The following is a 26009-nucleotide window of genomic DNA, read 5'->3' as shown; positions in this document are numbered from 1 at the left end:
TCTGGCCCTTCCTGTGAGCTTTCCAGAGGCATCTGGCTGGCTGGCAGTGGTTGTTGTTGATGATTTATTATATTTGTTAAACAATGAATGCTAGACTAGCAGACCACCCCAACCACCCTCATCCAGAAAAGCAGTTCTTTCAGTCTCTTCCCCCCACCCCAAAAAGAGAGAGATCCTCTGCCTTCTTTCACTGAACCTTTCATCTTCTTTCCCCAGTTTTGGGGTCATCCCCAGCACCCCGCTGGCCATCCACACCCCTCTGATGCCAAACCAGAGCATCGATGTTTCTCTTCCTCTCAACACCCTGGGACCAGTCATGAAGATGGAGCCTCTCAACAACCTCCAGGTGTGGAGTGGGGCTGGGGTGGGGGAGAATTGGGGAAGGGGCATTGGCGGGGGGAGAAGAGCCTGGGATGTCTGGGGTTTGCAGAGGGGGGAAAGGGGAAAGCAATCGTAGCAGAATCTTCAAGCTTTTTGAAGCACCGTCTGGGGAACAAGGCAAGCTTTCTCTCCTTCCCACTCTGGTCAAACTAGAATAGGGTTGACAACATGCTCACTACACGTTGACGGAACTCCCATCAGCCCCTGCCAAGCATGGCCATTGGTCGGTTGTGATGGGCATCCGCCAATACCTAGCAAGCGCTGCGTTGCCTCTCCTTGACCTGGAACCTGGGGTTATCCAGTGACTTTGTTTGGTGATGCTTGGCACAGGCAGAAGGAAGAACTTCACTTGATGGTCTTGCTCTCGTTTTGAAAAGATACCTATTCATAGTCGGCAAATACAGTGGTACCTCAGGTTACAGACGCTTCAGGTTACAGACTCCGCTAACCCAGAAATAGTACCTCAGATTAAGAACTTTGCTTCAGGATGAGAACAGAAATCGTGCAGTGGCGGCAGCGGGAGGCCCCATTAGCTAAAGTGGTGCTTCAGGTTAAGAACAGTTTCAGGTTAAGAACGGACCTCCAGAAGGAATTAAGTTCTTAACCTGAGGTACCACTGTAAAGCAATTTTTTTTTTTTTTTACTAAACTACACTAGACTCAAATGTTTAAATGTTTCATTGATTGTCCTTGAATCTTCTTGCCACACCTGCATGCCACTGCTTTAAGTAGTTGTTTCCAACTTTGGATTCCCCTCCCCCCGGACGTTTCTTTTGTTTTGTTCTTTCTGTTACCATTGAGCAGTATATAAACATGGTGAAGTAAATAAATCAAATTAAATTTAAATATGAGATGCAGCAGCAACCAAAGCGCATCTCTGGGTTTGGGGGCTGCAACTCGCCTGTCTCGTCAGATCCAGCTCTCTCTTTGGTTGTGTGACTTGATTGGGGCCAGTGCAGAGGCACCAGATACCTGTGGAGGTTTCGCCCGGCGACAAAATTCAAGGTTAATTAACTGCTTAAGGTGCCGGCTTCTCCTTTCAGCTGTTCTCTCTGGTGTCTTCATGGTTTATTAATGAACCTTCAGGCAGGTGGCTCGAAATAGCAGCCTCGGCGCTTGGAGGCTGTTGCTTTGGTGCCTAGAGGTGCGGCTGTAGCGGTTTCTGCATGTATGTCTTTGGGAAGATGGGGAGGGGTTGGAGCTGAAAACATCCTGACAGGCCCCAAATAATACACCTGCAATGAACCTCAAGGTTCAGGCTGCCTACCTCTGAATCCTAGTTGCCTAGAGTTTTGCAGACATTGTGGGCAAATTTTAGCAGGCTGCGGGCAAGGCCTCTGAATTTTGGTTCTCCTTTGGGAAGAAACAGGATCCGTGATGTGGGTTGTCTCCGCCCATCTCATCACTGGCAGGAAGTTAAACTTTTGAGGAATGCATCAGAGTCAGGACAACCCCCTAATTCCATATCTACTTCCTGCCTTCACTACTGGTAGGAGGTTTCTTGCCTGCTCTAGGCACGGCAAAGGAAAAGGTGGGAACGCTATCTCAGAAGGGATTTATCCTTTGTTTCTTCCTGGATCATCTCCTTACAGGGCTTTGAAGTGGCCCACGTATGCTCACAACAGGCCCTTCAAGGTAGATTAGGCCTGATAACTAAAGATTAATGGAGTTTGAACCCACATAATGGAACAGGATGCTGGACTTAAATGGATGCATTCTGACAGCACCCCTGCTAAGGGGACCATCCAGCCGCTCCTTTAAAACCCCTAACAAAGGAGGATCCAACCTTTTTATGAGGCTCCCTGTTCTGCTGTCGGCAGCTCAAAGCATCAGAAACATCTTCTTAACATTTAATCAGAAATGAACAACTGATTTGCTCCTTCACCTTCGGGGCAGCCCTTTGAAACACCTGGAAGCCACAGAACTCGAGAAGCATTTTGAGGAAAACCACTGACAGGAATGGTTCTGAAAAGCATTTTGCAATCCAAGCGCACAACCCACCGGCCTCCTCCTTGCCAGCAGAGACCCTCTTGGAAGGCTGCCCCACTGTTGACTTACTCAAGAAGGGCTCTTAGAAACCTGACATGATCAAAGTTTATAATATTTTGCATGGCATGGATAGATAGGTGGAGAAATACTTTTATCTATCATAGCACTACAACTTGTGGACATCCAATGAAGCTGAATGCTGGAAGATTCAAAACAGATACAATAAAGTCCTCCCATCATGCAGGGCATAGTTAGACTATGGAACTCCCTCCCACAGGAGGCAGGGCTGGCCATGAACCTAGATGGCTTTAAAATGTTTAGCCTGGAAAAGAGGAGCCTGAGAGGGCATATGAAAGCCACCTTCCAATATCTCAAGGCCTGTCCCATGGAAGAGGGAACAAGCTTGTTTTCTCCTGCTCTGGAAGGTAGGACTCAAACCAATGGCTTCAAGTTAAAAGAAAGGCAATTCTGACAACACCAGGAAGAGCATTTTGACAGAGGAATGGTCTCCTTTGCGAGGTTGTGGCCTCTTCTTCCTTGGAGGTTTTTAAGCAGAGGTTGGATGGCCATCTGCCATGAATAATAAAAATAAATAATAAAAATAAAATTTTATTTGTATCCTGCCCTCCCCGGCCAAAGCTGGGCTCAGAGCGGCTAACAACAAGTGAAAATAGCACAGTGTACATAAAATCACAAAGTCAGTTAATTAAAATGCATTCTAAAATCAATTCAGAATCAAATGAATGGCAACCAGTGGGTTAGAGTTCTATGAGGATTACAGAAGGAGAGAGGGGGTCAGACTGTGCCTTGGCCAAAGGCCTGGCGGAACAGCTCCGTCTTACAGGCCCTGCGGAAAGATGTCAAGCCCTGCAGGGCCCTAGTCTCTTGTGACAGAGCATTCCACCAGATTGGGGCCACGGCCAAAAAAGCCCTGGCTCTGGTCTGTTTTAGCTGAGATTCCTGCATTTCACTGGGTTGGACTAGATGACCCTTGGGGTCCCTTCCAAATCTACAGTTCCATGAAAAAAGGTTGGGACAAATTCATGGAGGAGAAGGCTATCAGCCAGGCTACTAGCCTGGATGGCTATGCTCTGCCTCCACGGCTGGAGGCAGTGACACTTCTGAATACCAGTTTCAGAAGGAGAGAGGGCTCTTGTATTGAGACCCTGCTTGCTGGTTTCCCTTTAGGGCATCTGCTTGGTCACTTTGGGGAACAGGATGCTGGACTAGATGGGTAACTGGCCTGGTGCTGCAGGGCTCTCTATTTACGTTCTTACGCCCTGTTGCTCAATTTATGTCCCGGTTTCAGAGAACGGCCTTTGGGACCCAGATCTTTTCTCGAGAGCTCTTTCCAGGGAGGCAGGCCGCCCTTCTGACTCAGCTTGTGCCTGTTGTATTGACGTTTGTCAGTGGAATGTTCGAATTTGGAACATTTTCTTCGCTCGACATGCTTAGCTGCTTCTTGAGCCACCTGGCACTTGGCACGCTCTTAAAACACAAGTGCAGCTCACAAGAGCGTTCTGCTTTCTGGCTGGCGCCACTCCTCCAAAGGGTGTCAGTTTTCCTTGGTGCAGAAATTCAACATTCCAAAATCCCGGAGCTAGTTTCTGGGGCCAAGAGAGAAACTCCAGGAGGGGAGGCGATTTATTTTTATTACAGTAAAATCTATTAATCACCTTCTAAACTGACACCTCAAGGTGATTTACACAAGAGGAAAGACAGTTTTAAAACAATCAACGCTTTTAAAACAAGACTAACATGTCAACAAGTGGGGACTTGTAGCAAAGTCGCCTTTAACCAGCTGGAAAAGCCTATCAGAACCAAAATGGCTTCAAATATTTCTGGAAAGTACAGAGTGGGCGCCTGTTGTATCTTAACAGGGATGCTGTTCCACAAAGCAGGGGCAGCCACACTGAAGGTCCTGCTCAGAGATGCTGCTTCCAAGATTTCTGGAACCTCCTGGATAAGGCTCAACTAACCTGGTTCTGAGCTGTATAAGGCCTTATATGCTAGTACCAACACCTTGAGCATGGTCTGGTAACAGATTGGCAGCCAGAGCAAATCCTGCAAGCAAAGTGTCATACACTGGCAGGAGTTTGCCACCACAAACAGCCTATCTGCCACATTCTGCACTAGCTGCAGCCCCTGGACCAACCCAAGGGTAGCCCCGACATCGAGGGCATCACAGTATTCCAACCAGTGCACAGTTGGCAGTAGAGAGCTGCCAGAAGGAGGGATAATGGGGAGTTGTTTAGAGCAGGGTTTCCCAAACTTGGGTATCCAGCTGTTTTTGGACTACAACTCTCATCATCCCTAGCTGGCAGGACCAGTGGTCAGGGATGATGGCAATTATAGTCCAAAAACAGCTGGGACCCAAGTTTGGGAAACCCTGGTTTAGAGCATCATTAGGGCTGCGTTGACCAAGTCTGATAAAGTGTGGAATCCGTGATCGTCTGGATCAGCCTTTCTCAACCTGTGGGTCCCCTGATGTTGTTGAACTACAACTCCCATCACCCCTAGCTAGCAAGACCAGAGCTCAGGGGTGATGGGAGTTGTAGTCCAACAACATCTGGGGACCCACAGGTTGAGAACCGCTGCCCTGGATGTTGCTGGGCTCTCATCTCCCATCATCCCCTGCCATTAGCCATGGGCAGACCCTGTCTTGCTTTAAAGGATTGTATGCAAGCTGCTCTGGAAACCTTATTGGCTGATGCGTGGAGTAAAAATGCTCTAATAGAGGGCAGCTCCCTGTTCATTTGGAGACACTCCCATAATGGGGATAAAACCTATTCCTCTCCCTAGAGAAGGGGAACAGTTAGTCTCCACTGAGAAAGAGAAACCGTAAGGGGGTTACAAGAGGTTGTGATCACCAGCAACACTCAGATGCAGATCTCCCCCCAACGTATACACAGCTATATTCCCTAATGGCTGGTGTTCCTGACACTGACGGTAGCCACTGAAGCTCGCCTTTCCTTCTCTGGCATCTCACTTCCGTCTACTGAGAGCCGTCGGCATCGAGCAAAATAGCAGGCTGTCTTGGGGGGGGGGGGGGAAGAGTGGACAGCTGAGGCCCCTGATGGCTACAGCTGCTGCCGCAGTTGCCAGAGAGCCCCAACCTCAGACAGTGGCATATCTGTGATGCGCTTGGGTTTGGCCATGCCACGCTGCAGAGCAGAATCGATCCACAAACATAGCATGCAGCCGCTTGGATAGAGCGTTTATGTACTTTAGGATGAAATGGTTCAAAGCAAAACACCGGCCAGTTGCTGTGTGCCCCTGGCAGAAACCAGCCATGGCTGAAACCCAGTTTTTCAAACTGGACTAGAAGATGTTTCACATGTATTTTGTCAGGGATGTCACGCAGGCTTATTGGGCAGTGCTTTTAAGGATCCCTCCAGGCCCCTTTCTTACTCGTCGGAACTGCGATAACTCAAAGGCAATATCCCCACGGAGTTAATTGTTGCCAATCGGCTCCCGCCATGTTGCATCATGCAAAAACTTTCCAGTGGCCACATATCCCCATACCAGGGCTTTGCCTAGGGACGGTTTTCCAATGAGACTTCTTGTTTCTGCTTCCGTATCAGGGAAGGCAAATAGGTAACTCCATCAGAGTTGAGTTTATTCATTGTTTCCCACTGCTCTGCTTGTCTCTGTGTTTTGTGTTTATACTGTAATGGCCATTGGCCACAAACAATAATTGAACTTCAACACTGCCCTCCACCAGGCAGGGAGTCTGGAGGGTGGGCAGGATTGCTTTGACTACGGGCACCAAGGGCAGCTACACAGGAAAGCTTCCTTGTACAGTGGTACCTCGGGTTAAGTACTTCATAGAATCATAGAATCATAGAGTTGGAAGAGACCACAAGGGCCTTCGAGTCCTACCCCCTGCCAAGCAGGAAACACCATCAGAGCACTCCTGACATATGGTTGTCAAGCCTCTGCTTAAAGACCTCCAAAGAAGGAGACTCCACCACACTCCTTGGCAGCAAATTCCACTGTCAAACAGCTCTTACTGTCAGGAAGTTCTTCCTAATGTTTAGGTGGAATCTTCTTTCTTGTAGTTTGGATCCATTGCTCCGTGTCCGCTTCTCTGGAGCAGCAGAAAACAACCTTTCTCCCTCCTCTATGTGACATCCTTTTATATATTTGAACATGGCTATCATATCACCCCTTAACCTCCTCTTCTCCAGGCTAAACATGCTTAATTCATTTCGGAGGTCCATTCTTAACCTGAAACTGTTCTTAACCTGAAGCACCTTTAGCTAACGGGGCCTCCTGCTGCTGCCGTGCCGCCGGAGCACGATTTTTGTTCTCATCCTGAAGCAAAGTTCTTAACCCGAGGTACTATTTCTGGGTTAGCGGAGTCTGTAACCTGAAGTGTATGTAACCCGAGGTACCACTGTATTGAGTTAGACACCTGGCTTGCTACTTAGTTCAGTACTGCTCACTACTCACTGGTGACTGGTCCCTTCTGCATGCCAAGCAGGTGCTCTTGTCACCCAGCTATTTCCTTTTCCATGGAAACAGAAAGCCCAACTGAACTGCTCTCCTTCACTTGAGGTTTTTAAACAGAGGCTGGACGGTCATCTGTCAGGGATTCTTCAGCTGTGATTCCTGCATTTCAGGGGGTTGGTTTGGATGACCTCTGGAGTCCCTTCCTATTCTACGACCCTATGATTGTTTAGGATTTATTTAGTGGAGGATGCAGAGACACATTAAGTGAAAAGAGCAGTGCTTTTTTTCTTAAAAATGTTTATGGGTACTCTCATTTTCCTACTCATATTGAAATACTGCACCTCAATGAGGCCAAACTCGGATTAACAAAATGTTTAGGGGCATGTGTACCCCTGCGTCTCCCCAGGAAAAAAGCACTGGAAAAGGGGGTGCAGCGTTAAGACCAAAGGGGTTCCTCAGTGCTAAAAATGAGGGGAATTTTCATTTCCTAGACCACCTTCAGTTTTTTTTTCTTCTAGGAAACCCCATCTCTTCCCCCCGCCCCTTGGTGACCCTTAATTGGAGAAGCGGATTGCCAATCACTTTCTCCCTCTTTCTTCTTCCTCTTCCTGGCAGGTGGCTGTCAAGAACAACATTGATGTCTTCTACTTCAGCTGCCTTATTCCCCTCAACGTGCTTTTCGTCGAGGATGGCAAAATGGGTAAGTGGGGCCTCTTCCGTCGCTTGACCTCAGGCGGAGGGGAAAGTGAGGGGGCCAGTCTCTTCAGCTTCCAGATTAATCTGGGAACAAGAGTGGCAGAGGGAAGATGGGACGGGTAAAGAGGAAGGATGCCCTTCAAGGCCAAAAAGGATGGGACGGAAGACATTTATTTATTGACACTTTATAGTCTGCTTCATACCTTAAAGCAATCCCTAAGCGGTTTACGGTATCCTAAGCATATCACAAAGAAATACAATGCGATTTCACATTTTTTTAAAAAGCAGCACAGGATATTGTATCATCATAAACACCAGTATAAACTCAAATGACTAATGTTTGGAAGACACACCTCTTTACCTGGCCCCAGTGACACTTGAGAGATTTTGGACACACCCTGTTCTTGTAACTGTATTTTGTTTCAAATTGTTCTTAATATTTTATTTTTGAATTGCTATAACCCACTGAGACCTTCTAATGAAGGGGTGGGTAAGAAATTGAATCACCATCATAATCATCATCATGATTATTGCTGCTCCTGCTGCTGTTGTTGTTGTTGTTGTTATCATCATCATCATCAACATCTACTATCAGAAAAATGAATCTGTGCCAGAAATGCATTAGCAGGCAGTGGAGATAATAGCTATAATAACCTCGTGCCTGGATTACTGCCATGGAGCAGCCCTTGAAGACTGTTTGGAATCTGCAGTAGGTGCAGAATGATGCCACCTGGTTGCTGAGTTATACACCATTTCAGAGTCAGATTATGCCTCTTTATCGTGATCTGCATTGGCTGCCTAGTCATGTCCAAGTCCGTTTTAAGGTGTTGTCATTGACTTCCAAAGCCTTAAATGGCTCAGTGCCTAAACACTTGGCAAAACACATTTTCCAGTTATGGGCAGCTCAGTCATTGACATCCTTGGAGGGGAGCCTTCTTGGGGTGCCTTCTGCAAGGTAGGGCCTGAGGGTGGTGATACAGTCAAGGACCTTCTTGGTTGTTGCACCCTCCCTGTGGCACTCTCTGCCACTGGAGGCTTGTCAGTCATAATCTTTACTCCAGTATCATTGGGTATAAAAAGGTACACCTGTTCTCTCATGCTTTCTTGAGGTTATTGCCGGGTAGGACTCGGGGGAAATTTGATCATAAAACCGTCTATAGGATTGCTGCTGTTTTAGAAAATGGTTTTATAGTTTTAATTTACTCTGTTGGTGTTTGACAGTGTGATTTGTGCACCATTAAGGATTTTTAAATTAAGAGCGAAAGAAAACAGCACGACTCTGGATTGACGTGTGACTTAGTGCCCTGGCGGCAGCGTTCTGCAGCAACTGTAGCTTCAGAGCAGTCTTCAGCTGAGATTCCTGGATTGCTGGGGGTTGGACTAGATGACCCTCATGGTCCCTTCCAACCCTAACCCAACTCTAAGATTCTATGATTCAATGGTAGCCCCACATTATGGTAGTCTAGCTTAAGGGTGCTTTTCATCTGCTTCTTGCATCTTTCCCTCCGGGTGTTGGGTTTCAGAAACTGCGCTGCCTGAAATATGGCCCAATGACTGGGGGAAAAACTAGTCTGGATGGAGAGATGTAAGGATGTCTCAAATGACTCTTGCGTTTCTCCTCTCCCACCCACCAACAGAGCGCCAAGTTTTCCTTGCCACATGGAAAGACATTCCAAATGAAAACGAGCTCCAGTTCCAGATTAAAGAGTGCCACCTGAATGCTGGTGAGTGATATTTTTTTAAAATAAACAGTCCTGCATGTGGGAATCTTTGTTAAGTTTTGATTCAATGCACTATAAAGGTAAAGAGACCCCTGACCATTAGGTCCAGTTGTGGCCGACTCTGGGATTGTGGTGTTCATCTCGCTTTATTGGCCGAGGGAGCTGGTGTACAGCTTCCGGATCATGTGGCCAGCATGACTAAGCCGCTTCTGGCGAACCAGAGAAGCACATGGAAACGCCGTTTACCTTCCTGCCAGAGCGATACCTATTTATCTACTTGCACTTTGACGTGCTTTCGAACTGCTAGGTTGGCAGGAGCAGGGACCAAGCAACGGGAGCTCACCCCGTCGCGGGGATTTGAACTGCCGACCTTCTGATTGGCAAGTCCTAGGCTCTGTGGTTTAACTCACAGCGCCACCCACGTCCTCTAAATGCACTATAGTACCACTTTAAACAGCCATGGCTTCCCCCCCAAAGGATTCTGGGAGCTGTAGTTTGTTAAGGGTGTGAAGAGTTGTTAGGAGACTCCCATTCGCCTCCCAGAGCTACAAGGGATAGCTCAGTGGTCAGGTATGAGATGCTTAATCTCACAGTTGTGGGCAAGCCCCACCTCGAGCAGAAGATTCCTGCGTTGCGCAGTGTTTCCCAACCTTGTGCCTCCAGATGTTTTTGGCCTACAACTCCCATCATCCCTAGCTAGCAAGACCAGTGGTCAGGGATGATGGGAGTTGTAGGCCAAAAACATCTGGAGGCACAAGGTTGGGAAACACTGGACTAGAGGACCCTCATGGTCCCTTCCAACAATTCTACAAATTCTCAAGCGTTACTTACGATTGAATTTTATACTACTATGGGCTTCCCATGGGGGCATCTCTTTGGCCACCGTGACAAGAGAATGCTGGACCAGATGGGCCCTTGGCCTGATCCAGCAGCCTCTTCTGATGTTCTTATGCTTCATTAAAGGGTTTTTAAAAAATGGTTTCGCAACCTTGGGGTTCTGCTAAGTCGGCTGATTGTCTCCCTCCTGTGTTGACGGTGGGGGGGGGGGTTGACTACATGCAGATGGGTGTTTGGAGAATGGTGATGCCAGGGAGCCTCCTGTGGCAGGCACAGTCTATCTAGAACAGTCTCAACCTCTCCCCTGTCTCCCCCGCTATGATGCTTCCCATTCTGGGCTCCTCCACAAGATGTCCCTCCTCTAGGGAAGGTTCTCCTCAGTCACTCTGGCCTCCCTTTGCCATCGCTGGCAGGTCTTAGGAACATAGGAAGATGTATTAGAGGGACACCCCCCATTTATGCAGTGGTTATGTTCCAAGGCACCACGCATCTGAGGGAGATTGCCTATATCTGAAACACCATTTTAAAAGCCTGCAGATGCCCTGTGCCATCCCTTTTTGTGACATTTTGGGTCACTTCCAGGGTCGATGTGTGTGCGTGGTTGTGCACACATTGAACGCGACTGTATATCGAGTCAGACCATTGGTCCACCCAGCTCAGTATTGTCTACACTGGCAGCAGCTCTCCAAAGTTTCAGACACGAGTCTTTCCCCAGCCCTATTTGGAGACGCCCAAGATTGAACCCGGGACTTTCTGCGTAGAAAGTATGGCCTGTTCCTTAACCTTGTCCTTATTCTAAAAATAAAGCAGGATTCCATCCTTCATGGTTTGGAACAGAGGTCTAGTTTAACTAGGAATATAGGAAGCAATCTTATACAGAGTCAGACCCTTGGTTCATTTAGTTCTGTATTGTCTACACTGACTGGCAGCAGCTTTCCAAGGTTTCAGGTGCGGGTCTCTCCTAACCTACCCAGAGAAGCCACAGATGGCCTGGAATTTTCTGCATGACCTACATCCCTTCCCTAATCTGCCTTTTATGGAGTCTGCACTCAATTGTCTGCATTGACTGTCACCTGCTCCCCAGGGCTTCAGGGAAGAGTTATTCCCAGCCCTACTTGGATATGCACCGGGGAATGAACCACGTGAAGAACACGGCCCTCCGCCGATCTTTGCCTCTTCCCCTTGTTGGAGATACTGCCGTCTCCAGCGAGCTCAGCAGCCTGATCTCAAAGCACAGAGTAAGCGGAGAGGAGGAGCAGGCCGGGAAGCCGTACTCTGTAATTGCTACGGGGGCAAGGCATTAGCTTCCGAGATAGGGGAAGCCAGCCAGAACTGATAAGAAGAAACCAAAATCATGTTTATCAGGCATGACCCATTTTTCAGGCTCTCCACAAGCGGAGGGAGACTGGCAGATTCTCTTGCATGCTATTACTTCCCCAGCGACAGCTTCATCTCAGAGATGCCTCATCTCTCTGCCACGGTTTTCTGGGGTGTGGGGGAGAGGCAGGCAGGGTCTCCCTTCTCCCTGATCTGGGGAGGTGGCTGCGGAGAGCTTTGAAGCACGGAAAGTTTACTGACCATGTTACCAAAGCAGGAGGATCAGAGCGGTCCACACTCCAAAAGTCGCTGCTCTTTTGCTCAAGTCCCAAGCAAGACAGCTGAAAACCTCTGTTTGCACCAGGTGAATAGGCCTTGCCCAACAAGCAAGGCCTGGAGCTTAAAGCTGTTTTCAGGCAGGGCAACCCCAAGCAGATCTGGTGCAAAAGGAGCTTTTTAAAGCTCGACTTTGCTAGGTAGGCAAGGCCTGCTTGGTGCTCCAGCTCTGGGAGGCTAGGGATTCTCGTGTGAGATTTCTTCCCACAAGGCAGCTCCAAGGGTTAGGCTATATGCTATTTTCACGTATACATGTAATCCTTGGAACCGAACCCCTGCATAATACAAGGGATTACAGTGTATGCGGTATATAAATGTGGATGAGAGTATACGCAAGCACACAAAAATCTATTTATCTAGCTTTGTATATATGCATCACACACCCAGGCTAAGATTTCCAGCTTGGCAAAATTTGTGCCACAGATTATTCCATTTGCATTCCTAGGAAGAAAATTAAGATCCTGTTAGTTAGCTAGTTTTTTAAATCGCTTCAGTTGCCTTATAATGAAGGCAAAATGTTCTTTTTCCGTGGATTGGGGTTTTTCCTCTCTTTCCCATTCTTGTGCTTCCGTCGACGCCCTCCTCCTGACAGCTGCTGCCTCCCAACCACTTCCCTTGACTTTTTTTTTAAATAAAAAAGAGAGAATAATAAAGAGTGTTCCAAGGCGCAATTATCATCACGCAGGAGAACAAAAGGCAGCCTGCGGTTTCCGAAGTAGGAAGGTCACACAATAGCAGGCGCCTGGGAGGGGTCTTGAAGTCAATGGATGCTCAACACACACACACCCATTTCCCTGCCTTCGGAGCAGTTTCGAGCAATCAATAGCAAGTTGTTGGTTTTTTTCCTTGTTCCTGGGCTGCCCCCCCCCACCCCATGCGAGAGCCACCCCCTTCGGCAACGACAAGGTCACCCTCTGCGGATGACTAAGCTCTTGAAACATGTCAGCAAAGCCATACACATTACAATTAAGTAAACAGCGGCAGCGCTGCCCTCCTTTGTGTTGCTATCAGCCGGGGGTTTCGTTTTCCACATGTCAAAGTAACTTCACTGAGTGGCAACCGGGGCGGGCAAGAGGCTCTATTTAAAGCCCTGTCGTTGCTTGCGAGAGAGCGGAGGATGGAAGCAGGTGGGGAGGGGTTTTTCATTCCCCCCCCACATTGTGTTCTCTTGGAAGCTTCAGAACGCCCTCCTCTGAGAAGGGTATCAGCACCCGCTCATGATCCGGCAAGGGCCATTCACGGCTCCATGCCTGGAGGGAGCACAGAGAGGCACAGTGGGGAGAAGTGGGAGGCTGGTCACCTCCCCTCGATAAAAGGGATCTGGTGGAGTTGAGGAAGAGAAAGGGAGCCAAAATTATGAAGGAGCAGCGTATGGTACCTTTTGGTTTAGAGCAGGGGTGGCCAACTCCCAAGAGATTGCGATCTACTCACAGAGTTAAAAACTGGCAGTGATCTACCCGCTTTTTCGGGGGTTCGGGTCAAAGTTGTTGAGTTTTTTCAGGGAGGAGGTAAAGTGTTGAGCTTTTTCTAGGGGAGCCACAGTTGTTCAGCTTCTTTGGGGGAGCCAGTGATCTACCACTGATCTACCACAGACGTCCAGTGATCCACCGGTAGATCACAACCTACCTGTTGGACATGCCTGGTTTAGAGAAAAGGCAAGGAAGAGGTGGCATAATAGCAGCTTGTAATGTTATGCCCAGCATGGAAAAAGTGGACAGAGAATAGTCCCCCCCCCTTTCCTAACGCTAGAACTCGGGACAGAGAAAAGAAAGGACTTCTTCACGGAGCGCAGAGTTAAACTCTGGAACTCCTTTCCACAGGAGGCCGTGATGGCCACCCACTTGGGTGGCTTTAAAAGAGGATTGGACAGATTTGTGGAGGAGAAGCAATCCGGGCTTCCCCCTAAGACTTCTGGGAGCTGTAGTTTTTGTTAAGAGTGCTGAAGGCTGTTAAAAGGTAAAGGGTTAGGGTTAGGGTTAGGGTTAGGGTTAGGGTTAGTGGCCAGCATGTGGCCAGCATGACTAAGCCGCTTCTGGCAAACCAGAGCAGCTCATGGAAATGCCGTTTACCTTCCCACCGGAGCAGTACCTATTTATCTACTTGCACTTTGACATGCTTTCGAACTGCTAGGTTGGCAGGAGCAGGGACCGAGCAACAGGAGCTCACCCCATTGCGGGGATTCAAACCGCCGACCTTCTGATCAGCAAGTCCTAGGCTCTGTGGTTTAACCCACAGCACTACCCGCGTCCCTGCTGAAGGCTGTTAGGAAACCCCTATTCCCTTTCCAGAACTACAATTCCCAGAGTTCCCTGTGGGGAGGTATTGATCATTCAGTCACTTTGAGAATTGTAGCTCTAGGAGGGGAACAGGTCTCCTAACAACCCTCAGCATCCTTAACAAACTACAGCTCCCAGAATTCTTCTGGGGAAGACATGACTGTTTCAAGTTGCATCGTAGCGCTTTGAATGTGCCAAGTGAGTATGGCACCAGTCACAGAATATTAATTGCATGTTTGAAATAGTGGGCTGGACTGCTTTTCTCGAATTGGTAAGGTATGGCCTTGTGGTGCCCGTTGCTTTAAGGAATTGGCTTTCTTGTACGCTGCTTTGACAGGCTCTGTGTCTGGGAAGCGGCTTACAAATCCATTAGACAAATGGACCTTCCTGTTTGCCAGGCCATGTACTCTCCCCCCGCCCCCCACTCTAGGCCTGCGAAAGAGCCTGAGGGATCTCTAATGCTGTTTGCGCAGATTTGGGCAGTGGAGAAAGGAGCCGGCGTCAGATCGGCAACTCTTTGGTCCCCTGCCCTGTTTGCCGAAGGCTCAGCACCACTCGGAGCAGGTGCCCGCTTATGAAGACAGCGGGGCCCCTCTGCCACCGGTCACGTGGGCCCGAGCCGTTTTGCCTTGTGTGTCAGGCACTGCCGGGCAGCGTTGCCTAGCAACGCTTCCTCGTTCCCTCCAAAGCTGACATCAGCCTTGGCATGACAGTGCCGGGAAGCGGAGGTTGGGGCGGCGGGGGGAGCTGGCATTGCTACCTGTGAATGAAAGGGAAGAACTCCGAATCTCCCAGCGCACGCCCTTCGTAGTATTTTTCAATGGCTACTCTCCGCAAAGGCTAATGCTCCACAGTCAGAGGCAGGGATGCTTCTGGAAACTGCAGGAGGGGAAGATGCTCTTGCGCTCATGTCCTGCTTGCGAGATTCCCTTTGGGGCATCTGCTTGGCCCCTGTGAGAACAGGATGCTGGGCTAGATGGACCATTGGCCTGATCCTGCAGGCTGTTCTTCACTCGAGCTGCTGACTCTGCTAGGTGCTGCTGGACAGGATGTGAAACTGCCCCATGCAGCTTGCAGGCGCTCCCAGTTTTGGATCACCCTCCCTGGCACCTGCCTGGGCGCCAAAAGTGCTGACATTGGCTTGTGGTTTTCTTCCAGCATCCATAGTTTTAAAAAATATTTTGTTATTTTGTTTTGTCACTGTTGCTTTGCACCATTCCGAGATCCATCTGTGTGGAAGGGAGCATAGAAATCTGTAAAAGAAATAGGATGATAAATACAGTCGAGGCAAAGCCAACGTCGCAGGCTCCAAACCAACTGTGTTGTTTTAGGGGGTGGGGGGGTGGGGGTGGCTGGCCTTTTTCAAACTGCCCTTCTTGGTTTGGCCCATTTCAGACAGTGAGCAAGTTCAAATGCATGTCTTGATTTAAAAAAAAAAAAAATTCCCAAAACTAATCCTTTTCGAGGCCTTTCCGTGCCTCTCACTCACAATTCTGGTGACCTCATAAGGTCAGTTGCTATGAAGGCTGGCAGGCTCAGCCATTTAAATGGGTGGAGATCAGTCAATGGAAACTTCAGTTGCTCGGCAAAGGAATTAAGATGTGAAGCAACAGGGCAGAGAAATGACCCTGACCGCTCTACGCGTTTCTTTTTTGAAGCTCCTCTCTTGTTTCTGGTTTGGCCAGGGGAGAAAAAATATCAGACTTTAAAATGGCTTTTCCTTCCTACTGGAGCACAGGTGGACGACCCCCAAGGTCCAGGTTCTCTCATTTGCAGGCTTCCGGGGGCCGCGTGGTGGCAGTGTGCAGGGCCAGAGGGAAAAGTCGGTGGAGCACTGGAAGCGACTCTTACTGTTTTGTAGTAGGCTGTCTTCCAGCCTCTCCAAACTCAGAAGTCTCAGTAGTGTAGTCTGCATGAGTGTGTGTGTGTGTGTGTGTGTGTGTGTGTGTGTGTGTGTGTCTGTGTCTGTGTGTGTGTCTGTGTGTTGGCTGCAAAGTAAGGGGTGTTTTTTTTGCAAAATTGGAAGTGTTTGCCAAACCACCATCCTATAAACTGAGGATTCTGGTTTAGATTTGGGGAGTTGGCTTTTGCAGGGCGCTAGTCCCCTCGCAAGGTAGGATGAGGTGGGCTTGGCGAGTTTCCCACTCTGCTCCCAAAGCCCCATGATTGCAGCCTGCTGTGTCACCAGCTGTTTTGCAGCTGCATTTTTAGGTGGGCTGTGTGGGTGTCATTTCCCTGGATAAAGTTGTATGGAGGTAAGGGGGCTTTAGCCCTGGGAAGGGATAGGCACTTGTGTTGTGTCTCTGTTTCCACAGCGACCAAAGACAGGGAAGCCCATCAGATTGTGAACATGGTGTGTGTGTCTGTGTGTGTGTGTGTGTGTGTGTGTGTGTGTGTGTGTGTGTGTAGATAGATGAGTGAGTGAACCTTGTGCGACCCCCTGCAACCAGCCATTCCAGAGTCTAGCTGGGTGTGAGGCATTGATCTGGCCCACCCGACCATGCCTTCCACATTCAGCACCTGGGAAAGCCCAGCTCCCGTGCTGAGAAGGTGTGCATAGCCAGCATTTTATGGGGAGGATGCTGTGTCGTGAAATGTGGAGTTTCCTGGCAGTTAATGAGAGAGTTGCACGTTAAGCAGAGCTCTGGGGAAGTGAGGCTAGTCAACGGTCTGCGGATGTTTCTCGACGGCACTGCAACTGAACAGCACTCAAATGTTTCTGGGGGTGAGCTCTTTATGCCTCTCCTCTGTGCGCACCCACTCATGCACACATCCGGCCTCTGGAGAGAGTGTCAGGAGCAATGCACAGAAGAAGAGTCTGCTGGACGAGGTCAGGGGCCAGTCTAGCCCTTGTATTCACAGTGGCACCCCCACCCCGGTGAAGCACATTACTGGCTTGGATCCTTTGTGTGATCTAATGAGGTTTTTCTTCCTTGTTTGCCCTTCCGCCCAGACACCGTTTCCAGCAAGCTCCAGAACAACAACGTCTACACCATCGCCAAGAGGAACGTGGAAGGACAGGACATGCTGTACCAATCCCTGAAGCTCACCAATGGCATTTGGATCTTGGCTGAGCTGCGCATTCAGCCAGGGAACCCCAACTACACGGTAAGACCCCCACTGGCAGGGCTGGCCTGGGAGTATTGGGGAGAACATGCATCAAGCGCTGGTGCGGCCTCCAGAGCCTCACTGCCCTCCCTTTCTCATCTGCCGCCCAAGGCAGCCTAATGGTGGGACCAGCCCTGTGTCTGGGGGAAGAAAAAGCACGATAAATTTCTGCCTTCAGATTTATTTGTTCATTGTAGAAGACCTCAATGCGGTTTACAAAAAGAAAAATTGGTAAAAGCAATTAAAAAGAACAATTCAGATCATTTAAGAAAATTGAGACCTGTTCTAAACTAAAAAAAAATCAACATTTGGCATGTCTGGGGAGGCATTTCTCAACATAAATGTTTTCAGCAGGTGCCGAGAATTGAACAGCGAAGACGCCTGGCTGGTGCCAGTCGGTCAAGAGTTCCAAAGTTTAGGTACTGCGGTGCCGAAAATTTCATTTTGTACAACTGCGGAACGAATATGATGTGCCCCTGTAACAGTGCCAGTTCCGCAGATAGAAGCTGTCGAGTGGCAAGGCGATCTTGCAGGCAAACTGGTCCCAAGTTGTTTAGGGTTTTACATACTGATAGTAACACCGTCAGAATGGCCCAGCCGCCAGCAGGTCTTGGGGCAGAAGTGTTAAGGGCTGACAGGGTTTTGCTCGAGTCAGCAATAATTTGTAAACCTCAGTTTGGGGAATGAGGAGGGAGGAAAACGAAGGCCTTTGAAACCTGTCTCAGCAACTTTATGCGCTCCCCCCCACACCTCCCAGGTGCCTTCAAATAAACCAGCCCCCTTCCCTTCTTCTCATGCCTCCTTTTCTCCCACAGCTCTCTCTGAAATGCCGAGCTCCCGAAGTCTCCCAATACGTCTACCAGGTCTACGACGCCATTTTGAAAAACTAAGCCCGTCGAAGGCGCCGCCGCTGCTGACGGCCGGCCTCACCGCGCAGGGAAATCGGGACGGGGCTGACTCCAGACACTCTGCCGCCCCCATTTTGCCGGTGCAGGCCCAGAACCCTCTTGGCGTGGGGGGGAGGGGGAAAAAAAGCTCTGTGTTGTTGTCTAAGATCTCGGTGCGACGCGCTGAGGCAAAACCAAGGTAGCGAGTAGTGTCCACGTTGCTGGTAACTGTAGGGGGGATGTTGTCCCATTTGATACTTTTAGCATCTGTGAGGAGTTTGTAACCACTTTTTTTGCACCACCCGTTGTTTTTCTTTTTGTAATATAATTTCATTTTCCCGCCAGTCCGTTGCCACGTCTTGTCTCGCTCATCCGTTCCCCGTGGGGCTTCTTCATCTTGTGCCAACGCTTTGCGTTTTCTTGAACCACTGTAGGCCTCTAGTTGACACTTCAGAACATGCAGTCTCATTTTAAACACTCGAGAGACACACACGCACACACGCACCATCTCTGCCCAGCCTGAGAAAAACCATTCACATCGCACTTTATTCTTTTACATTTGTGTACTTATGATGATGATGACAACGGTGATATTATTATTTTTCTGCAATTAAACCAGCTGTCTCAAGCAGGCGAGGCTGAAGGAAGGGGCACCTGAAAGAGACCAGCCTTGTAAGAAACAACACTGAGTATTGGTCAATTTGGTCTTTAGGAACCGGCACGTCTCCCCGCCCTTAAATTTGAAGTGTGCTCTCTTCCCACCCTGGTTGAAAATCCTGCCTGCTGCAAACATGGCAGTCTTTCCTGACCCATGGAGCTTTTCAGCATGAGCAAAGGACCACCCAGAGCTGTGTCTTACAGCTGGGAAGAGACTCCATTTCTAGGGAACCTCAGGAGGTGTGAAAGGTCAGAGAACCAGCTCCAATATGCGCCTGCATGCATCTCACAAAAGCTGCTTTCCGGGGCTGCATTTAATGCGGCTGTCTTTCCTGATGGTACAGCGCATGTTTGGCATTATTAAGGAAGTGTGGGGCCCTCTCCACGTAGGGGCCAAGTCCTTCCTCAAGGCCAAGTTGGGCGTAGTCAAAGAGGCACCCAGTTCAAACTGCTGACCAGCATCTGTTATCGAGGGTGGTGGTGGAGGAGCATCTGTGGCCCCTCCAGAAAGTGTCGCTGGGTTCCAACTCCTATCAGCCCTTGCAGGCAGGATGGCTGATGGTCAGGAAGGTGGTAAGCTGGAGTGCAGCAATATCCGGAGAGGGAGAGCGCACATTTTGCCAACCCTAAACTTAAATGTGCCCCATTACTGAGGAAAGCTTAAGATGGTCCTCCCTTTCTTGCCCGCTTTCCTACTGCCACCTCCTCGCTTCACCTTAGGGAGCAGATCCTCGATATCCAAGGGCCCTCTGTGCATGTACAGTGTTTGGATCAGCGCCTGCTTCATTCACACCCCCAGCCTCCTGTTAGCTTTCGGCAGAAGACGGAGGTGCCTTCCTTCTTCTGCAAGACACAGGAGAAGAAACCAGGGGTGGCATTAAGCACTGAGGGAAAAGGGGGTAGGTGTGGGGTTGATCCAGCCGGCCTCTTGCTGTTTCACTGGCCCCGAATCCACGACATGGATCCAGGTCAAATCCAGTGGAATTGACAGGAAAGCTTGTTCACCAGAACCGAGCTGGGCAAGGGAGACAGACAAGACTGTTGGGTTGCCAGCACTTAAAAACAAAAAAAGACCCTGACAGGGGGGACGGGACATTTAGAGGGCAAAAATGTGCCAGGCGACTCCCTTTACTGCCGCTTAGAACCACACAGGAGCTTAGCTCTCCCTAGCAAGAATCATTGACATATAAGGAATCCCATAAGAATACTCTTCACGGTGATGGCTTTGTGGCTGCTGTCTCCTCGGGATCTTGTGTTGTGACCCTTTGGGAAGCGTCAGCCAAGGAGCTGGTCTCCTTTCTGAGGCTCTGAAGGCCCCAAGATGGCTATCTAATGGGCTCCCTCAAGCAAGCCATGGGGCAGCAGCCCTACACAGGAGCCCCACCCCCACCCCAGGGGCTCAGTAACCTCACTTTTGCCACCTGCCTCTGATTGCCCAAGCTGTGCTATTGAGCACCAGCGCATGGAGAGGGGGCTGTAGCCTGTGGCGGACTATCTCCCTTCAGGCCTGTTCTTGTGGGAAAAAAGTCAATGTGGCTGCCGTTTGGGTTGCTGCTGCTGCTGAGCTGCTCCAAGAAACAAAATGGGATCTCACAGCAGTTGCAGTTTGGGGCAGGAGATTTGGGGAGCTTAGCTCAAGCTTCTTAAGGGTTGAGAAGGCCAACAGTGCCTCTGAAATGTTGTCGTTTGGGGCCAAGATATCTGCAGTAGTGAAAGGTCTGAACTTGGAGGCCAAGGAAAACATTTGGGCCTGATCCCCTCTTTACTCTCTTTTTTGAGCACAAGGCTGCAATTACTCAGCCTTATTGAGGTGTCCCAAAGGGGCTGCGTGAAGCCCCCTCTGGATCGAAGTTTGAAGCACCCTGTGGCCCAACTCTCTTTTTTAAAAACAAAGGAGAGACATTGTACACACCAAGGGACTTTTCCTCCCTGCTGTGTTCTTCAGGAGGTAAAGAATTTAGTGCATCCCAAAAAACCACTTCCATAGCAGTTTCAAGAATGGGGGATGTGGAGTTCTTGAGGGAGATGGGCTGGCAGCGATAAGCTTTGGGTAACTCTTCTGACTCAGTGTTGAGCCACGTTCAGATTTCAAAAGCGTTATGATGCCAGTTTAAACAGCCGTAGATTCCCCAAAAGAATCCTACCGTTTGTTAAGGGTGCTGTGCGTTTTGGGGGGGACTCCCCTATTCCCCTCCCATAATTCTGTGTGAAGAGATGATGGACTATTAAACCACTCCAGGAATTGTAGTTCTGAGGGGAATGAGGGATGGTGTCTCCTAACAACTCTCAGCACCCTCAACATACTACGGTTCCCAGAATCCTTTGAGGAAAGCCATGGCTGCTCAAAGCGGCATCAAGGTGCTTTAAATGTATGTTGTGATTGTGGCCTCAGTGGTGCCCAGCAACACCACGCCCAGGGAAAATGGAGCTGCTGAAGATGGAAACAAAATGGCGGGTGCAAGCCCAGGACCTTCCAGAAATGCACCATGCCCCTGTTCTCTCTGTCTCTCTGCTGGGCCTCCTTTTTGTCTGCATGCTGTGAAGTGTGGGGTGGAGGGTACTTTTTGTTTTTGCTCAAAATTGCTGCATTCTGAGGCATTTGACTATGGGGTGGGGGGGTGGAATGAAGCTTTGCCTTGTATCATCAATAAATGTCATTTACACAGATCTGGGTGCCTGGTGGTGGTGCTTTTGTTCAGGAAGAGGGTGGGACAATGCCCTAGACTTGCCAGAGCAGGGGACTGAGGAGCAAATGCAGCCGGAACCCTGCCTAATTAGCCCATGTCTAATGGCAGCGGCCTGATTTAAAGACAGGCGTTTCCGCAATTTGACATTCCATGTTTCAAGCGTGAAGAATTGCCAGTCCAGGCTCTGTACCTGCATCCCGAGGGCGAAAGCAGAATCAAAATATCACGTTAATGTCGAAGGTGGAATTTCCCTTGAACGTCAGGCTAGAAGGGCAACTGGTATGCATATTATGGGTAGCGTTCTGCGTTGCAAGTTAAAAGCCAGCCTGTCCCACCTGCATGCATGCCTATTTGCAAGGGACCAGGCGAGCTGTAAAATGTGCTGCAAGGTGATGCCTGATGTTCAAGATATTCTAATGGAACATGGTGTGGATATTTGCAGTGCAGTCCTCATCTTTGTAATGTGGACATCCAGATCCATCCTCGCATCCATTTTGCAGAGTTCTAGTGATTGCAGAACAGGGAGGGGGGAGATGTAAAACAGCAAGACAGTTCTCAAAAGTTTAAGCGGGATCAGAATTGGTTTACCCCATGTAGGAAGTAGCAATGTGAAGGTCAAGGAGAAGAGTTTGGATCTGATATCCCGCTTTATCACTACCCTAAGGAAGTCTCAAAGTGGCTAACAGTCTCCTTTCCCTTCCTCCCCCACAACAAACACTCTGTGAGGTGAGTGGGGCTGAGAGACTACGAGTCTACTGCTCTTAACCACTACACCAGGGGGGGAAATGGGAGGGTGGGTCCCAATCCCCCTGGCTTTTGGTGGTTCTGAGATCTCTGCTCCCTATATTCCTTTTCTTTTTCCTGTTCAGGAACTCGGGGGGGGGGGTGGTTAGGAGGGTGTCAGAGGAAGAACGTCCTGCCCTCAGCTGGCAATTAGCTGCGTGTTGGAAGGCGGTTGCACTCAGATCAGAGACTGGTGCAGGGAAGTAACGGTGAGCCTCCTCTGAAGTCTGGAAATCCTGCTTTGTTTCTTGTTAGGCAGTGAATGAATTACCCAGCCACACACTGCAATGACTCCCCCCTTCCATAGAAGCTGATTGGCAGGAAGCACAGAGTAGACCGGTGGATCCTGCAGAGATGCAGCAGGGAGGCCCCTCACAGTGGGTGGGTTCTGTGGAACCAAAGCTGTTTTGTTTGGCACACTGCGTGCTTTGGAAATGGTTAGGGGCCTGTTCTGCACCTTGAGCCCCCGAACCTCTTTGACACCCTCCGCTCTTCATGCCCTGCCCTGGTGAGATGAAAGCTCCCACTACAGGGAAGGGAAGGGCTTTTTATTATTATAGCTATAAAAGCCAGGCTCCCAGGTATTGTTGCAAAAGAATCCCTGTGGCTGCCTGTCTCCCTCTGCTTTGTTCCTGCTTGTGAATACAAGCAAGTGTCTTCACTCCCTTAAAGGCTTCCGCTCAGGGATTTGGCTGCACTTTCTTCCTCGCCTCAGATCGTCTTGTGATCTCAGCCTCTGCCTTGTTGCTACTGCTGCTGTTGAATCCTGATCATTCTGCAGGCGTCCAGAGTCCAGCGAGGTGCCCAGCTGCTGTGGAGAAGAGTTTTCCTCCTCACGTGTTTTCTCTGTGTGTGTTGGCAGGAGGATGCAGAATTCAGAAGAGAATTCAACTCCATGAGAATCTCTCCCCACCCTTTTTAAAAATCAAGTTTCTAGTCCATATTGCTGAAGTTTGTAGTCTGGCGTGTGTGTATTCTGCCCTTCAGAAAATCCTCCTGAGGTAGAATACAACAGAACAAAGATGCACATTTATAAAAATTACATTGCTCGTTTCTGTTTTGCATTGTGATGTATTTGTGTTGGGATCTATTTTATTGTGGTACTCTGCCTGGAAATCTGACCGGTGGTATATATTTACAATAAATACAATTCACACTAAAGCCACAAAATACAAAGAATAAAATGTAGTAGTATCAGAACCGAAAGCCACAATGACTAAGATGATGGTGATGGTTCAAAATAGCTGAATGGTACCAAACTGATCAAAGCTGATCCAAGTGGAATGTATTGCAGAGTGCTTCAGGTTATAAACAGGGTTGTTTTTTTGGGGAGGTGAGGTGTTTGGGGACAGATAAAATCACTAAAACACTAAAAATAGAAGATTCTCTACCTTTGCTTTCTTGGTATGTGCACAGTTTTGATTCCTTTTGTTCAGAATGGGCTGGTTTAGTTTTTTCCTGTGTGAAACCTCTGCTGATGTCCCATTCAGGTCTGGTGCCAGATTCCCCAGGGCAAGTGAGGTCAGGAATTTCAGGACCATGGGTAGCTTCAGGGTTACAGAGAGGTCCAAGGGGCTGAGAGCAAACAAAGTATTTTTAGGCCTCTTCTCTCCACCTACACTGCCTCTTATTTAGAAATTAAGGCATACCACACAATGTAAGTTTTTGAATTTATACAATGAATTTGAATTAATATATTAATTGCACCATTGCCAAAAAATATGCACAAACGCAAAAAAACCACTTTAAAATACCAAGAACACTTATTTCTAACTGCAATCAGGTTTTCTCCCCCACCCCACCCAAATTTTAATTTTCGTCATCCAAAAGACTATCTTTTCTCTTACCTTAAAGAACCAAGTAGTCTACCTGAAAGACACAACAGTTTCACATGAGCCAGACCACATCAGGGCATAATTTACAATTCATGGCTCAGTCCTGAATATGTGAAGTAATAGTATCTGCTCATGTGCAGAGCGCATCCCACCTGTGAGTAATCTTAATCAGCCTCTTATGTATGAAATTAAGAAGAGTATCTTCCAGGTCTGAGGAAGGATGAGGAGTCCGTCGCTGTGATATCCAAATAGGCTCAGAGGTCAAACTTCATTTTTAAAATTTGCTAAGCAACTCAGAAAAAAAGAAAGAAACGATGACACCAGCTTTTTCCCCTCCTTTCAGCATTTATGATATTCTGAACTTAAACCAGGAAGGGGTGGGGGCTTCTTTGAAGCAAATCCACAAACTTTTTCTGGAAATAATGTGGAATTTGTTTATTGTGTATTTTAATTATGTATTGATTTTGTAGTTCCAAACCACTTAGAATACATTTTTGCATGTAAGTGGTATAATATAGTAGCCATCGCTGTATACAGACCGTTCTCCTAAGACTCAAGTAAGGTTCCAGTCCTCATGGAAGGGATGATTTAAACAGGGACATAGGAAGCTCCCTTATACCCGGAGTCAGCCCTAGCTTGAAGACGCCTGGGGGTGAACCTGAGACCTTCTGCATGCAAAGCAGACGCTCTACCACTCTAGGATTCCAGTTCTGTGGTTCTGAAGAGAGGGCAGATAGAAATAGGTTCACAGGCCTTCTACTGAATCAGTCTCTTGGCCCATCCAGCGCAATATTGGCTGCACTGACTTGGGGGCAGCTCTCCAGGGCTTTAGGCAAGGTGATATTTCCCAGCCTTGCTTGGAGATGGCAGGATTTGAACCTGGGACCTTGTGCATGCACATCAAGTGCTCTACCACTCAGCAAAAGTCATTCCCAAAACAGAGCAGGCTTGGAAAGCGACAGGCACATGCGGCAAATTTCATTAACTGGGCAATGATTTGAACCCAGGTCTTCTTGGTCCACTACGCCACACCTGTTCTCCTGACATGCCCATTTAAATAGATTGGCTCCCCTCCCCCCCAATCAATGGCATAATCAAGGTGTGGATTGAATGCTGGAGGAAAGCTGATCTGGGCCAGGGCAATTCCTGGATGTGTAACATGCTCAGAAGCCTCATGATAGATGAAAGGCAGGGCAGAAATTTAAAAAAAAACACCATCACCACCACCAACAACAAAGAAAGAAAATGTAACACAATTCCTGGAAGCAGGAAGGGTGGGTCATGTATAAAATTATGCATGGAATATAAAATTTTGCATGGTTTTGCAAAAGCAGATATGGAAGTTTTTCTACCCCTCTAGCAACACTAGAGGTTGTGGACATGCTGGGAAGCTGAATGTTTGAAGATTCAGGACTGATCAAGGAAAGGAGTTCTTTATGCAGCACACTGTTAATTTGTGGAACTCCCTCCCGCAGGAGGCAGTAATGACTGCCAACCTGGATGGATGGCTTTGAAAGCAGATGAAACAAATTCGTGGAGGAGAGGGAGGTCCTTGGCTACTAGCCACAATGGCTATGCTCTGCCTCCACGATCGGAGGCAGCAATGCGTCTGAATACCAGGTGCTGGAAACCATAGAAGGGGAGAGGGCCACTGTGAGAACAGGATTCTTGGCCTAATCCAGCAGGATCTTCTTATGTTCACCTTCCTAAATACCCTGTGGCCGAAACACTCCCTCTGAACCTGCTGGTGGCTGGGAATGCATGGAAAGCTCTCTTCTGACAGCATCATCCAGCGACCCTATAGGCACCCTATAGCACCCACAGCTGGTCTGACGTCCTTCTGAGCTTTATGGCCCCAATCCACGCCTGCTGCTAAAGAGAAACTCAAAGGGGTGAAACTGTGAAGCCTTTAGCTGTTTTCTCTCTGTGTGTGTGCCTCTCTCTCTCTCTCTCTCTCTCTCTCTCTCTCTCTCTCTCTCTCAAGACAGAACATGTCAGGCTTTGTGACCCTGTGGATCTCCTGCAATCAGTAGCAGGAGATTTCC

At 48.7% G+C, this 26009-nt stretch overlaps 1 protein-coding gene across 4 annotated transcripts in view; it reads left to right on the top strand.

Moving 5' to 3' along the window:
* Nucleotides 1–21324, top strand: part of AP2B1 (adaptor related protein complex 2 subunit beta 1) — a 59081-nt gene extending 37757 nt beyond the window's left edge. For 2 of the 4 annotated variants that reach the window (XR_014558332.1, XR_014558333.1), the window contains 6 exons: nt 217–346; nt 7440–7524; nt 9158–9244; nt 16961–17115; nt 17931–20767; nt 20992–21324. Coding sequence is in view for 2 of the 4 variants with exons in the window: in XM_083714437.1 (XP_083570563.1) it covers nt 217–346; nt 7440–7524; nt 9158–9244; nt 16961–17115; nt 17931–18005 (532 nt within the window). In the remaining 2 variants the exon portion in view is untranslated. Of the gene's footprint in view, nt 1–216; nt 347–7439; nt 7525–9157; nt 9245–16960; nt 17116–17930 lie in introns of all 4 variants that reach the window. The other 2 variants (XM_083714437.1, XM_083714436.1) reach the window with 1 other exon arrangement.
* The last annotated feature ends 4685 nt before the right edge of the window (nt 21325–26009 follow it).

The sequence above is a fragment of the Podarcis gaigeae genome (genome assembly GCF_964106915.1).
Source record: "Podarcis gaigeae genome assembly, chromosome: 15".
NCBI lineage: Eukaryota > Metazoa > Chordata > Lepidosauria > Squamata > Lacertidae > Podarcis > Podarcis gaigeae.
The sequence above is the reverse complement of the archived record's forward strand: the minus strand, read 5'-3'. Positions and strand labels throughout refer to the sequence as shown.